General features: G+C 44.6%; 1 protein-coding gene across 9 annotated transcripts in view; it reads left to right on the top strand.

Annotated features, from left to right (window-relative positions):
* CRB2 (crumbs cell polarity complex component 2) overlaps positions 1–14,925 on the top strand; it is a 67,579-nt gene that overhangs the window by 35,529 nt on the left and 17,125 nt on the right. For 8 of the 9 annotated variants that reach the window (XR_007159421.2, XR_007159424.2, XM_066980570.1 and 5 more), the window contains 5 exons: positions 2,717–3,418; positions 5,726–5,921; positions 6,460–6,599; positions 7,075–7,257; positions 7,751–7,864. Coding sequence is in view for 7 of the 9 variants with exons in the window: in XM_066980570.1 (XP_066836671.1) it covers positions 2,717–3,418; positions 5,726–5,921; positions 6,460–6,599; positions 7,075–7,257; positions 7,751–7,864 (1,335 nt within the window). In the remaining 2 variants the exon portion in view is untranslated. The remainder of the gene's footprint in view (positions 1–2,716; positions 3,419–5,725; positions 5,922–6,459; positions 6,600–7,074; positions 7,258–7,750; positions 7,865–14,925) is intronic. The other variant, XM_048052097.2, reaches the window with a different exon arrangement.

The raw sequence follows: 14,925 nt of genomic DNA, 5'->3' as shown, positions 1-14,925 counted from the left end.
CTTTCAACTTGGCTCAGCACCCAGTGCGTCCAGCTGCCTTTTCTGCCTGAGGCCATGAATGTTTTAAATTTACAATTAGAAGATTAAATCCAGAAAGCAGATTTTTTTTTTTGCTAACCATGGAGACCCCTGACAGATGGAATCAGAAGCTTTGGACCAATGTGACAACATGCACTGTTCATTAATTACTAATCCAAAAAGGGCAACATTTTTCTGCAGAATAAGGTCCTGCTGAAGTCACCACTCTGAGACATAACTCAGGTAACATTTGGTCACCAGTAGCTAAAGCTAATCCAGTAACAGTGCAGGAAATGAACTTTCTCTCTGCAATCCTGTACATAACTGATGTGGAGATGCAGCTGGTTATGAGTACACATAACAAGTTAGCTGCTGCTGCTGTTCACAACCACAGTGACCTCAGAGGAGGCAGGGATTCTCCCTCTCTACTGCCTTTTTTTGGTAAGCCAAGAGGGCCTTTTGATTTTTTAATGAAACTTCATGTTTGCTTGACTTGATGTCTCCTCGGCCCCGTTGTATCTCCAAGTGTGGGGACGTGCAGTTCTCACCCGTTTTGTGCCATGGACAGGCATTAGCGGCTAGCACAGGTGACTGAGCACTGCTGTCGTATGGTGAACCAAATCAGAGGGGGTACCGAGAGGTATGTGTGTTGTGAAAGGGCTTTGGAGAAGACAGGAAATGTCAGATTTGACATTTATTTGCAAGAAACGTGTAGCCAGTCTGCTTATAATGGAAACAGAAAAGTGCACGTAGTCCTTGACGAGACTGCAGCCAGCCTGCGCCAGCAGTGCTTGGGGGACTGTGGAAACGTTAACTTCTGTGCTGCAAATCGGAGAAATCGTCCTGAGCACACAGTGGGCTTGGGCTCCTTTTTTGTCACAGGCTGTGCTCCTGGCCTCTGGAAGGCGCGGGCTGGGCCTGGCTCCTCATTAAGCGTACAAAGGCTCCGATCTCCTGCCTAGGAAAGCTTTTGGGAATGGTTTCCTGGGCTCCCACTCTAATTGCTACAGGGATTCCAGGCAGATTCTGTCATCCTTGTTTTCTGCCTGACTGGGAATCTGAGAATAAAAGGGTTCACGGCAGAATAATGAGCCTGCTGGACAGTGCACGCTCAGCAGCAATCCCTGGCATCACATGGGAGAGGAAGGGGAGGGTGGGCGACAGGGATGATGCTGGGAAGGAGGGGAAGGGGCCGTCTAAATCCCTGAACACCCCCCCTCCCCCATCGACAATGCCTCTTAAAAGAAGACTTAGAAACACTGCAGTCTTTCGGTGGGAGGAATTAGGGGTAGGTCAGGGTAGGGGCAGGCTTTTGTAAACCAAAGTCTCCTGTAAATCCCTTTCAGGCCCTAAAGCCGGATGCCTCCACCTTCGTGCACAAAGGGACTGGGGAGCTGATGGGGCCGGGAGCTGACAGAAAGCCACTGACACAGATTAACTGCTGGGTGTGTAGGAGGTGCACCAGGGCAAGGCAAATGTAACCAAAAATGGGCTGGGGTAGTGATAGCATGAACGAGAGAATGACTACGGTCAGCCCAGAAGGGGTGCGGTGGTGGTGGTGTGTGATCCCGGCACGTCCTTAGCGCGGAGCACGGCGCGCTGAAACTTCTCGCGGCTGGCAGAAACACGGCGAGGGCCGGGGGCAGTGAGCTGCGGTGCTGAGAGCTGTGCGGGCCCGGCCGGTGTTTCAGTAACTGGCCATGCTCTGCCGGTGGCCCCGGCCCTTTGAGTAAGTGGCTGTGCTCTGCTGGTGGCTGGGGGCCATCCTGGGGCCAGGTCCCTGTCACAGGCTGCCCACGGTTACACACACGACGCAGCAAAACCGGCAGAGAGCTGTGTGCGATGGCATGCGAGGAGAAGGCTGAGTGCTAGTGGTCCTTGTCTCTCAACGTGAGGCAAAGGCAGGAGTGCCTCACCAGAAGCAGTAGCCACTTCTCAGATAGCATTTGCTGTTTCCTGAGCTTTACCTCTGCTTTGTGGCCGTTTTTTTGCAGATGTTTCCAAAACACCTGCTATATAGTTGTTTGCAGAGTTACTTCCATGTCAGATGCTTTGTGACAGCGATGTGGGAACCAGCCTGGGGTGTCTGCCCCTCAGCTTCTCTCCTGTGCATCCTGGAATGGGAACCAAAGCAGAAGAGAAAGCCTGATACCAGAAAGCTGCAGTGGGATGGGAAGCTAATGACTGCTGTCTTTGTGACCTGTTTGCATTGCCTCTCTCCCTTTATGCTATTTTTATTTTTCTTTTGCAAGTATATAATTGTGTCATCAAATCCAGGGCATGTATCTTAATTCCAATACCAAGGCAGTTAGTTCTTGTTCTCTGGGCTGTTTTTCCCTTTGACCAGTCAGATTATTTCACAAAGTGAATTTAAAATTTCATTTGGAAAAGAAATGAGGATTCCTCCTATTCTTCTGCCATTCTCCATTGACAAATACACACATTGAACATTTTTTGTTGTTTTCTCTATCATGTGCCTGTGTAATCTTGTTTATGTGAATTAAATTTGCAGATATTAATAGTTAGGGCCATCAGCATGAACCTCATCGATCTCTGCTCTTCTCCTAACACCTAAAGATTTCCTGCTGTGTAAGGTTGTAGGTTGGCAACCTCTGAGATGCACGTGGTGATCGGCAGAAGAGCTTTCTTCTGTAGGGCTACTTAATGCTGACTAAAACAATGTCCGTTTTCTCAACAGGAACTTCATCCTCTGAAACTGATAGCAGCTGTTCATCATCCCCGTGTGAAAATGGTGGGAGCTGTAAGGATCTGGAAGTGGGTTATCAGTGCACCTGCCCCACACAGCCTGTAGCCTACACGGGCAAAAACTGTGAAATTCTCTATGACGCATGCATCAAACATGATTGCCCTGCCCATAGTGTTTGCAACAGGACCGAAGGACTCCTGGAATATGAGTGCATCTGTATGCCTGGCTTTACAGGTAGTGATTGTAACATTAATATTAACGAGTGTGAGAGCAACCCCTGTAAAGATCCTCATTTTGAATGTGTAGATAGTATAAATGGATACACCTGTGAATGCCAAACGGGACTGGATGGAGAAGGCTGCCAAACAGAAAGCTCTGTGTGCTCTAGCCACCCCTGCCTAAATAACGGGACGTGTGTTGAGGGTCCTGGGGACTATGCCTGCATCTGCCAACCTGGCTTCACCGGGGCCCACTGCAAAGACAACATTGATGAGTGCGCCTCCAACCCGTGCCAGAACGGAGCCATCTGCCGAGACAGGGTGAATGAGTATAGCTGTTTCTGTGTGCCTGGGTTCCAAGGATACAACTGTGAAATAGACATCAACGAGTGTGCGTCCCGGCCCTGTAAAAACAATGGCACCTGCCTGAATGAGATGGATCACTATTTGTGCAAGTGCATCCCCGGCTACACAGGTACCTTTCATGCTCGTGTACTGGCCTGGTGGTTGGGTTACATCTTGTTGCTCATGTAGTGCCTGGTCGTGTGAGGAGCTGTCCTGAGAAGCTGTTGTTCTACAGCTGCGTCTCTGTTGCACAAGTCAGATTTTTTGAGCATTTTGTACCGTGTGTGAATGATGGCATAGTGCTTGTTTTCATGGCTTCCAGGCAATAGCTGAGGCTTTGATTTCCAGGGACGGTGTGGATGTTGAGGGACATGGATCTAAGAGTGAAGGTGGGGGCACCGTCTGAGCCAGGAGTGCTAGATACCAGGTAGATGTGATTAGCCTCAGTGGGAAATTACAGGAGATGTACAAGGAAAGAGATTTAGTATCAGGAAGAATACGCTTGGTGTTATAACTAAGTCCTAACAGGTATAGCTGAGTCTGTCTGGCTTGTAGTTCTTTGTCCTGTCCTGCAGGACTTGTCTGAGGGGAGTAGTCTTTTTTGGAAGAGAGCGGCTTTTAGTTGGAGATTTCTTTTCTAGTTCTTTGATGTCTGGAGAATGTTTTTGGCTTGTGGCATGAGTATCCCTTTTATGTGCGTCTGTGCTAATGGTGACTCAGAGAGTAATCTCCACCTGTGAGTTATCTGTGAGGGAGGCAGCGGGGGGGGTTCTCCTTTCTCTAGCCCTGCTTATCGGAGAGGAATGCGGCTGTACTGCACCCCTGGCTGCCTGGTACCACTTAGCACGTGAACTTTCTCAGCCTTCCTCACTGTCAGAGACTGAAGTGATTCAAGAGTTAGGTTGCTGTGAAGGAATGCTGCTGATTACCAGTGGAATGAAGAGAAGTTACGACGTCAGGAATGCGGTTAGTGATGCTGAGTCACTCTCTGATAAAAATGAACAGAGCCAAGGGAGGAAAAAAGCGGAATTCTGTAGGCCTTACGATTACCGCTGATTTTGAGTATTAAACGTGATTCTCTTTGCAAATCAGCTTCTTTTGTACATTTTCCTGAATCTTCAAATAATGATTGCGGGATTCCCCTGCCAGGGAAGTGATAAAATAACCCAGGTAGCTGGAGGAGTTTGTTGTTCTCTGAGTTACTCTGATGTTGCATATGAGCCTAGGGTCTAGTACTTCGTCCTGAACTCAGAGGTTCTAGCTCCACTGGCTGCCAAGGCAGGTTGTTTCCTGGTGCTCTCAGCCGGAATTTGGGTGAAGGAAGTTTTGTATGGGTATTGACAGGTTTGAAACTGCAGCTTAGGGGGCCCACATTCCTGAGGATTAGGATGGCCTTGTCCATGTTTTTAGCCTTTACCAAGCAGGAGAGATTAGATGGATTGGCAGGTGCCACTGCGATGACTAATGTTCGGAGGTGATGTCAGGCCACAGACAGCCTAAAGTGGTGGAATACAGTAGGGCAAGGTTGTTGCAGAGAGGTTTGCATGGCGGGTCTTACTCTGTCAGTGAAAGCTGGCACCAAAATTTTTGGACCAAAAATGCCTGACTTACTACTCTTGACTAGTAACATTGGAGCTAATGCCTAATTTTTAGTAACGTTTCATAATATGATGGCTTACTATTATCTAGTATCACTGTAATTAGCATTTTGCATTGCTTTAATGCTTTTTTCCTAGGTATCTCAAAGCAAGTTACAATTATTTAAACAAATGGAACAATGTTTTGGAGAAGCAGGTAGAGATCACTTTTCCCATTCCCAAAATGCATCTGCCTCTGATGTAGAACACTGGATCTGGTTAATAGCAGTTCAACACAAGTGAAGAGTACCATGTCTAACTAAAACTGTAAGAGTTATATAATATATAAAAATTTAAATAACGCTAACTAGCAGCGTGATTCTTCTTTTCTCATCCCTGTCCCCCCTCCCCCAAAAGGATCCCCAGCCAAAACAGCTGTCCTTAGATTTTTTAGGAGTGCATGCAAGTAAGATCAAGATTTTATGGCTTACTCAGAAAATGGATGTCATTTGTGAAGTGCTGGCTGATTGACTACTTCAACGAATCTGAATGAAAGAAACAAAACCTTTGTAAATTCTGGAAACTATTCTTAGTTTTGTTGTAAGACTGAAATCCAAAAGCCTAAACAAAATAATTTTGTTTTCAAGTAAAAATTAAAGGTCCTTAATTTGTAAGAATTGCATATTGTTCATAAGCTCCCAATGTTCTTATGGCAAAATTAGAGGAGATCATTATGCTAACCAGTTAGAGTTGATAACCTTAGGATTGATGGCTTTTGTGATTCCAGCTCAGAAGTGGAGGCAGCGCAGATATGTTCACCTGGGTTTTTAACACAGTTATTTCTCTCTTTTGTAACCAAGGTATAAACTGTGATGCTGAAATAGATGAATGTGCTTCATACCCTTGCCAGAATGGGGCCTCGTGCATAGATCACATCGGGCTCTACACCTGCACCTGTGCACCCGGTTACCGAGGAATCCAGTGCGAGGTGGACATCAACGAGTGTGAGAGCCAGCCGTGCCAGCACAACGGGACGTGCCATGACCTCATTAACAGGTGAGAAATCAGTGTTTGGACAGTTGGATACCAGTACTGATCTAAAGCTCTGCTTAGTGGAACCTGTCAAATTAGAGTAGAAATCCATTGGAAAAATTGGATTTAGTCCTTCCTACATCCCAGTGATCCCAGTGGCAGTAGTTGAGAGTGATTAATAGCAGTATGTGAGAGGACCCCTACCAGTAGCAAAACTCCTAGGATGCTCAAAGAAAGGTAGAAGATGGCTCCTGTTACTGCTTCCAGCTGACATATCAGATGCAAAGGGAAGTAATTTGCAGATCTTGATCAGCAAAAGCAGCTGCTGAGAACATACCTGTGCGTGTGAATCTGCCTTTTCACAGATGTTGTGAGCTCAGAGACTGCTGGGTTGGTCTGCTCTCTCGTTAGCATGGCCTGTTTGTGTGGATGGAAATGTCTTTTTCTTGTGCCCCACAAGTGGGTTTGAGGACGAACTCTAGCTTCATTTGCTCTTTTCTCACACGGGACTCAGCAGTGAAATTAAGAGCCTCCTGCATTGCTCTGTTTTGTTGCCCCACAGTTACCATTGTGACTGCAGTGACACAGGCTTTGAAGGGGACCACTGTGAGTTGGATATCCTGGAGTGTGCCTCTGAGCCCTGTCTGAACAATGCCACGTGTGTTGAAGGAATCAAGAACTACAGCTGTGCCTGCTGGCCAGGTAGGTTAGAAATCTATTTTGTTATGCCAGCATGTAGGCACATTGCAATGGAGAGGGCACGCTAAATTGTCCTGTTGAGGAAGTAAGGAATGAACAATTGTACTGCATGGTCCAGCGTGATTTTTTTGATTATTCAAAACAGTGAGGCTGCCACCGTTTGCCTTTACAGTTCATTTCAGGATCTAATTGATCCCTTTGTTGGGAAAGGCACACTGATTCTCAATTTCCCTTCTCCTCTTTTCTGCCTTTTCCCATCATGTGTGTTTTTTTTTTTTTTTTTAATAAATAATAGTTCCCTGCAAATTGGTTATCTGGCTCTTGCCTTTGACATACTGGAGAAACTGGAGGACTCAGACTCCCTACTTGATGAGCTGCAGTGTCTTTTGGCTTTTATTCTCACTTTCAAGGCAGCCACAATAATTGGGTGACTAGTTCTAGTGAAGTGGTATGTGATGTTTACACTGTCTCCTGGCAGGTTACACAGGACAGCACTGTGAAGAGGACATGGATGAGTGTGCAACAGATCCCTGTTACAACAGAGGTGTATGCCTTGAACGATCCAACCAGTCCTATTACGGAACACGACCTGACTTCCCCAGTGATTTCAGCTATAGCCAAGCAGCCGGTTTCCTCTGTTGGTGCCAACCAGGCTTTGCAGGTGAGCTATGCAGTAAATGTTGCAACCTCACTGCACCTGTGGTTTGAGTAGATAGAAATGATGTTCAACTGAAATACTACCCACCATTTCCCTGGTTTATAAATATCTATAAAACATGGATTTAAGAGCTGTGGAAATTCCCTGGAAATAGGAGCTAAAAATAATAGTTCATTCTTTTTTAAAGAAAAAAATGAGTATGGTCCACAATTGTGCAGAGGGGAATGGTTCAGAAGTCCTGATCCTGCCCCGCTCCCTTGCATGACACTGGCAAATCACTCAGCCTTTCCTTACTTCATTTTTCATAATTGTTTCAATGATGGTATCTATTTGCCAGAGTGTTCTGCAGAGACACGCTATAGTTCAAGGAATTCTTCTGCCTTTTTAGATGACAAAAAGAGCTGCAAAACGTTAGGAATGCAGTTGTCATTCATATTGTCTCCTTCACTGATGCATGCATGCACTCAAGATGGCTGTTTGTATTTTCACTTCAAAGGGGAGACCTGCTTTATGAACATTGATGAGTGCGAGTCGCAGCCTTGTCAGAATGGAGGGCACTGCGTGGACCTTGTTGATGGCTTTCTTTGCCATTGCCTACCAGGTTATTCAGGTAATGCTGGCGAAGGCGGGTGGCTGGAATCAGGTCAGTCTGTTTAATGCTGAGTTGCTGTATTACTGCCTGGCTGCAGGACTGGATTCCAGTCTTGGGTAGCCCAGGATGCTAAGCAGGACTGAGATAAATTGTGGGGGGCTCAGTAGCTGTGCAGAGGGAATTCTGCAGTTCAGCACTCAAATGTCAAGAGAGAACTATGTGATTTTGGTCAAGCAAGTAGATTAGACTATGGACTAGATTTTGAGAGAGAAGATCAGCTATGTAGAAGAGTCTAAGACTCTTAGACTCTTACATCTAGCAGGCCTGTATCCCGGAGTGAAAGTTCACCAGGAAAACTATTTTTTGTATATACACACATAAATGTGAACAAAAACCACTTTCAAATAAAAACTATAAATGAAAAAAAAAGGCATTTAAAACTCTGGATGTCAAAAGCTACTGATTGTAGCAGGTTGGATCCACTGGCACATAAAACATCTGTAAAACATATCTATTCCGTATCCATTCCCTAACACCCCTGGATAATAAGAGCCAGGGATTTGGGGCTGAAGGCAGTAATTTGCAATGTTAGGAGGTCAAAAGGTCTTTGTGATGCGAGCAAATGAAGCCTTCTCTGTTTACAAGGGAGGGGGGAGTCTGGATTTGTACGCAAATGCCCTGCCTGACCCTAATGGGTCTCAATTTTCTAGCTGAGAAACTAGGGGATAGTGAGTACTGCACATCAGCTTTGTTGGGAAGGTGCACTGCTGACTAATACTAAACCTCACCTCAGTTTAGAATAGTTATTCTCAGTCTTCTTCATCTTCAGATTCTATATATACTCTCTGTTTTGAACAATTTAACACCAAAATAGTTTATAAGAAGGTAGAAGGTGGCCCCTGGCATGATCTATTTGTGCATTGTTGAGGTGGATGTAACCTTTCCGTGGTGTTCCTAGGCTGCCATCTGGTGGGCAAAAAAGAAAACCTTCCAACCTGAATAAAGGAGAAGTTTTTAACTTCTTGGAACAGCAGGTAGCAGCATTCCAGAGTCTTAGGTCTTTATTACATGGGAGTTTCCTGTTTTTCCTTCTCTGGTCATAATGGTTGAGCTGTGTAGAAGTCTGTCCAGTTGTTTCCTGGGAAGACCCATTACACAGGTATTTCACTCTCAGAATCTCAAGTCCACTCCTAGTTATTGCATTCTGTTACTGTCTGAATTCTTTGTATGGCTTTGTAGTGTGTTTGGTTTGCTTTGGATTCCTGAGGTAGGCTAGACCAAGAAAAAAAATGCTTTTTTAGGTGAGGCTTTTGAAAATAGGCTTTTACCTAAACTCTGCATTGCTACTTCTTGGGTAGTTACAGTGCTGCACTCATGACCTGAGATCTTGTCCAAAGTGCTGGCTTAACGTTCATCCTACTTGTCAAAATTCCCTCTCACGTACGTGCCCTATTCCCTTTTCTTCCTTCAGTGCCCCAGTACCCCTCACAGCGTTCAGAATTTCATTTTGCTTTGCCAGACTGATCTGTTTAATCCTTTCCAATTCTTAGCATGCTCATAGGCGGAAAAGCTGACAGGAACAGGATGGTGGGCAAAGGAGTGCTGGAGTTCATTCTGGTGCATCAAATTTGGGTTCATTAGTACTTGAAGGGGATTAGAAGCAGGTTGCTCTTCTGGATATTGCTTTTGGTGAAGGACTTTGTTTCAGCTGAGGTAGTTCTGACACGTTAACACAGTGAAAGGCTGGGAGCAGTCTCTGTGAGATCAGCGAGTGCATGTGGAGGAGTGAAGCTGACAGGGAAATAATAGCAATTAATCTCCCCTCCTTTGTCAATTAATCTCAGTACATTCATGCTGGGTAAACAGCTTATTACTTCATATTAGGATCACAGAACAACTTTGTGAAGCTTCCCATAATGTTTCTGCTCCAAACACATTTCTGTGGCAGCTTAGATCTGCCATGAACTTGGGTTTAAGCTGCCTCCACTGATTAAAGTGAACTTGCTACTCTGAGGAATGCTTTCTTGGGGCAGCAGGAGGTTCTTTCTGTATTTTTTTTCTTCAGTCTGAAGAATTTGGGGGGTGTTAGGATAACAATGCAAGTCAGGAGAAATTCATTCTTTGCAAATTAACTGCCTCAGTGCTGTCTTAGGCTACAGCATTGGAGGGAGATGAGAAAATTCTGTCTCTGAAATGTGGTTGTCGCAGAAGCAGTGCCTCCTTCTTGGGAGAAGTACGTAATAGGTCCTGAAGAGTCGGTCCAGTGCCTTAGTTTGTGCTTTATAGAGGATGTGCCCTGAGAGGTTGTAAGAAGTGTGAATTAAAAGATTTCATGGGTATTAAATGAAGTGAGGAGAAAAAAGATTCTTGCGTAGTCTTGGAAATTATGTCAGTTGCAGTCAAGAGAAAAAGCATACTAGGAAAAGTCGATCTTTTAGGAAAAAAGACAAAATTGGTTATTTACATGTAGGAATAATTTCAGTCCATCATGTATATTGTAGACAATAGCTTAGGCCAGGACAAAAAGAAAGACCGGTGCCTCTGTTTGGAAAGAGAACTGACTTTTAACCTGCAACATGATACCACTTAGGTAGAATTTGGCTATTTCTTTAAAACATTTCAATTGCTTGAGCACAAGGAACATGTGTGAAAATTGGAAATTTCTATCTATCAATCGCATCCATTTTCTGTCATTTTTCTGTTATGAACCCTCTGAAATATTTAGCATTATCTTGACCTTCCTCAAGAATTTTTACAAATGATTAGGTACAAAATAATTCTCTGAATTTAAACTGCGTGACTTAATCTTGTAACTCGCACGACTGCCAGTGTGTAGGAATGGGGAATTAAAACATCTAGAAAACGAATCACCTGATCCTTTAATTTCTTTAGAAACTTTCAGTTTCAAAGAACATTGTAAGTTGGCTTGGAAGACATCTTATTTAAGTTTTTTTATCTTCCATATCTTTGTACTCTTTAGAATTTTCATGACAGTGGATTTTCCCATCCTCATGATATCTCTAACAGAACCCTAGTCTGTTATATATCCTTAACCTGATCCTGGGAAAAGAAGCAATTGCAGGTTGTAATTAGCAATATGAATGTAATGAATTTATAAAGATGTAGTGACAAGTAGGGGATCAGAATCTGTGCTGCCTTGTGCTACATGGATGAATTCAATATCTGCATTTCCAATCAGCAGTGTACAGAGGCTGTGTATATGTGTATGTAAATGTAAACCTGTGGGCGTACAGAAATCAAAACGTGGATCTTCCTAAAGACATGTAATGTTCTCCAGTCTTCACACTGTTATACTTCATTGTTGCAGTAGACAGTTGAATAAGCACAGTTGAACAAGCACCACTCTTGTTTTCTCTTGAACAGGAACAGAAGGGTCATCCTAGCTGTTATAAACAGCATTTAAAATTGGTGCTGGGATAGGACGATGCATACATACAACCCAGATGGGGCTATCTGGGAAGTTTTAATTCCAAACAAATACTCGCCATATCCCTCCCACTTAAAATATATATGAAATTGACTGGTATGTTTGGACTGAGCTCACTCAGAAGAAAGTAAACAAACAGCCAGAGTTCTTGGAATGCTTTCTTTTAATACCTCAAAGTCATACTGCTAATACTCTGATTTCTGGGAATTTGTGTTTGCTTGGACCTGAAATTGATACTAACAGAGTCCTGAAGTTTGGGGAGAAGCTCCCAGATAACATTTCTTCGCAGAAATAACAACCTTCTCCAGGTTCCCCACAATGTGAAAGTGCAGTTCCTCTTCTAGGAACCTTACAGTATCAGAGCAGCCACATTTTTTTTTTTTCCAAAACCGGATCCACAGAGGAAAAAATGAAATTGCAACATCTGATTTTATAAGGTTGCTAATGGAGATAGCGAGCTTTTGATTCTGCAGTCCCATGGTTGAGCTGGTGCACTCAGCATAGAGCAGGGAATTTCCTTCCATTCAGTTCGATTTGAGAGAAACAGATCGTGGTAGTTAAACCTTGAGACTTGCCTTTGTGACTATTGTACAGTGGAAATGTTTGTGCACACAAACACACGGAAAGGGACAGATGGAGGGAGAAAACTGCACGAAGTGCTGGTCCCCTGGTCCCAGCGCTGAAAGCGTGCAGCCCCTGCCCTGCGGCGCTGCCTTCGGAACTCCCTGTATCCATGTGGTTTGGGGATGGAAACCCAGCTTTTGGTCTTAGCCTGTAAAAAGAAAAATCCGTACTCTGGCCTTGATGACGGAACTTGGCAGATTCACCTGAGGGGTGGCGAGGGCAGGAGATTGTCTCCTGACTCTCTGCTGCCGGCGCTAATGCCGCGGGCACTGCAGGGTATTAGCGTCATGCAGCGCGCACCCCCTGCCATACGCATTCTTCGTGTCAGCACTGACAGAGGCCAGCTGGGGAGGGTTAGAGCAGGGCTGGATTAGATCTCGCTGCGGCGCAGGTCTCTGCTATATTGGCCGGTTCCATCTCCAATCCCTTTTTGTCTGACTGGCATCGGGGAGCGCTTACACACGTTCTGCCGTTCCAGTGCAGCCTTTTTGCCATCCCCCACCCCCGTTCACCCCCACTTTTCTTCCTTTACTGTCACAAATGTCCACAAGGAGCCGGCCATGAAATCTGTGCTGATTGGCGTGATCCTGAAGGGAGTTTTTCTGCTAGCAGGTAACAAGCTCTGTACAGTAATTGCAATGTGTCCTGAATGCTTGCGTGCCTGCCCAGGGCAGGGGGCTGGTCGTGCGCGTAGTGGTAGCTGGAGGCGTGTGAAGGACTGAATTCACTAGGAAGGCAGAATGTTTTTATTTTGAAGAGACCTAAAGTTTTGTTTTGGAAACTTTAAGGCCAGCAATTTCCTTGTTGCCTCAAGATAAACGCAGAGCAGCCAGCATGCTCCATAGGCATCTGTGCTACGATTCTGACTTGTTCGGAAAGCCGGGTGCCTGCAGCAGTCAAACTGGGAGTTGTTCTGAGGCACCGGTCCTTGGTTTCTGCTCAGGTGTCCTTTGTAAACACACCGGTGTGTCCTACTTGTTCTCTGAAACATTACATTTGCTTTGCAGAGAATTGTTTTGCAATTTCCCTTTTTTCTTTTAATGATTTCTAAACTCCTCTATTGAGAAGTAGTTTTTGTTTTAACTCAGGGGACAAACCCTCTGCTGCCCTGTGCACTTCTCTATCTCCTCCCCCACTGTCTCCTTGAGCAGCAGTGCACGGTGGGAGAGAGAGGTCAAATCAGCGAGTTGCCATGGAAATGGCAGTAATTGTGCAAATATAATTGTGGCCGGGTCTGTTTGGTGCTGCTAATTCTCTCTCTCCTCCCACCTCTCCCTTCCTCCCCCCCATTTTTCTTTTGGTCATAATACAAACCCTAATTAGGATGCACCAGGGAAAGGTTGCTAGGAATTCAGTTGTCTTATGGGGAGAGGGCACGCCAGCGTTGGCCAGGAAGCCCTGCTGAACTCGTGTGTTTCAAGAGCTGGGCCTGTGAATAGTCCTCATCCTTCAGGTTTTTTGGCATGTGACAGATAAATTAGAATCTTTCTGTTTATGTGAGTTTTTCTTTTAATTTGTGTATCTGTTGAAGTATATGACTCTTACAGTATGCTCAACAAACCTTTGCTTACTAATAGCAACCAGTAAATCCTTACCTTCAGTCAGAGAGTGCTGAACATATGGATTCGCAGAACGCAGCTACAGAACAAGACTGTTCTTACCACATCAGTAACACTTCAGAATTTAGAGAATAGATTTCCATTTGAAAATAATGCAGACTGTTAAAGCTTACCAACTTGTGAGTGTATGTTTCTGACCCAGCCCCTGTGGTTACTGGGACTGTTAGTTTGAATGCTGCTAAATTAGCTGGAATGTTTGAAAATAATTGTCTCCAGATAGTAGCCTTTCAACTAACACTTGTCTCATTTTTCAGATAACGAATTCCACTAATTTGTATTTTTTAGTCTTTATAAGAAACTCATTACACATTTTAAAGTCTAATGATGTAATGAATCACATTGGCAGCATTATTTGAACTATCAAGAGTAAGAGCAATAGTAAACATTTGAGCTAAGAAATTTAAATGGTACACAGAAGACTTGGTAAGAGTAAATTGTTTTTAATATATACCTAGAAAAAGATGCCTAAGCTTTCCTCAGAGAAGCAAATTAGTTTTAAACTTCCTTTTTTAAAATCTTGGGTTTTTTTTCTGATGTAGGGAAAGTTCCTTTATTTTGCTGGAATCCCCTTCTTCATTTACACTCGGTACTCTGCAACCAAACCCAAAACTACAGACCCCTCTGCTGAGATGAAATTAGCATCTAGGAAGCAATACGTAATTGAAATCTCCTGTCTTACTGTGGTGTAACTGAAGAATTTGACAAAATGGAGATCTTCAAACAAATTTGACAAAAATTATTGGTGATAATAGAGGAGACGAGAGGGCAAGAAAGCTGGCTGGCAAAGGGTTTGATCATCACAAGGCGTATAACGAGTCAGGGAAGCAGCACAGGGCTAACTGCTATGCCAGGGCTCACAGTGGCTTCCAGGAAAAATCTGTTGTTAGCCAGATTTGTAGAACTCTGGTGCAGTCTCCTCTGTTACCAGTTTGTTTTAAAAACTGCTTCAAACTCAAGGCTGACACTGCACCGGCTTCTAGGAGAGCCAGAATATGTTGTGTTGTTTTAGAGGCCTTTTCCTTCTCCTGCCTTAGCGCTCTGAAGGCTGGCTGTTTGCTGGCAGAAACAGCGGCAGCGATAAAGACAACATTTGTTTTTAGTTTCTCTAGGAAAAGCTGCCCTTCTCTCTGCTGCTGAGCATTTCCTTTGCCTGCTCGTGAGCCGTGAGGTTAGACAGCAGCGTGTAAAGACCTGAACTGCCAGCTCGTTCTTTTCACCCATTTCCAACAAATAATCGAGAAATCAAACCAGCTGCATCCCATGGGAAAGCTTGGTGTTTAATTAGCCACCAGCCCGGGGTTGTGCACTCTCCATGGGGACTAATTTGCCACCTGGTGTGAAGCGCTCACCCACAGGTGTCAGCTGGGAGCCTGGGAAGCAGCGCAGGC

Source organism: Anser cygnoides, chromosome 20 (assembly GCF_040182565.1).
Source record: "Anser cygnoides isolate HZ-2024a breed goose chromosome 20, Taihu_goose_T2T_genome, whole genome shotgun sequence".
Taxonomy (NCBI): domain Eukaryota; kingdom Metazoa; phylum Chordata; class Aves; order Anseriformes; family Anatidae; genus Anser; species Anser cygnoides.
The sequence above is the reverse complement of the archived record's forward strand: the minus strand, read 5'-3'. Positions and strand labels throughout refer to the sequence as shown.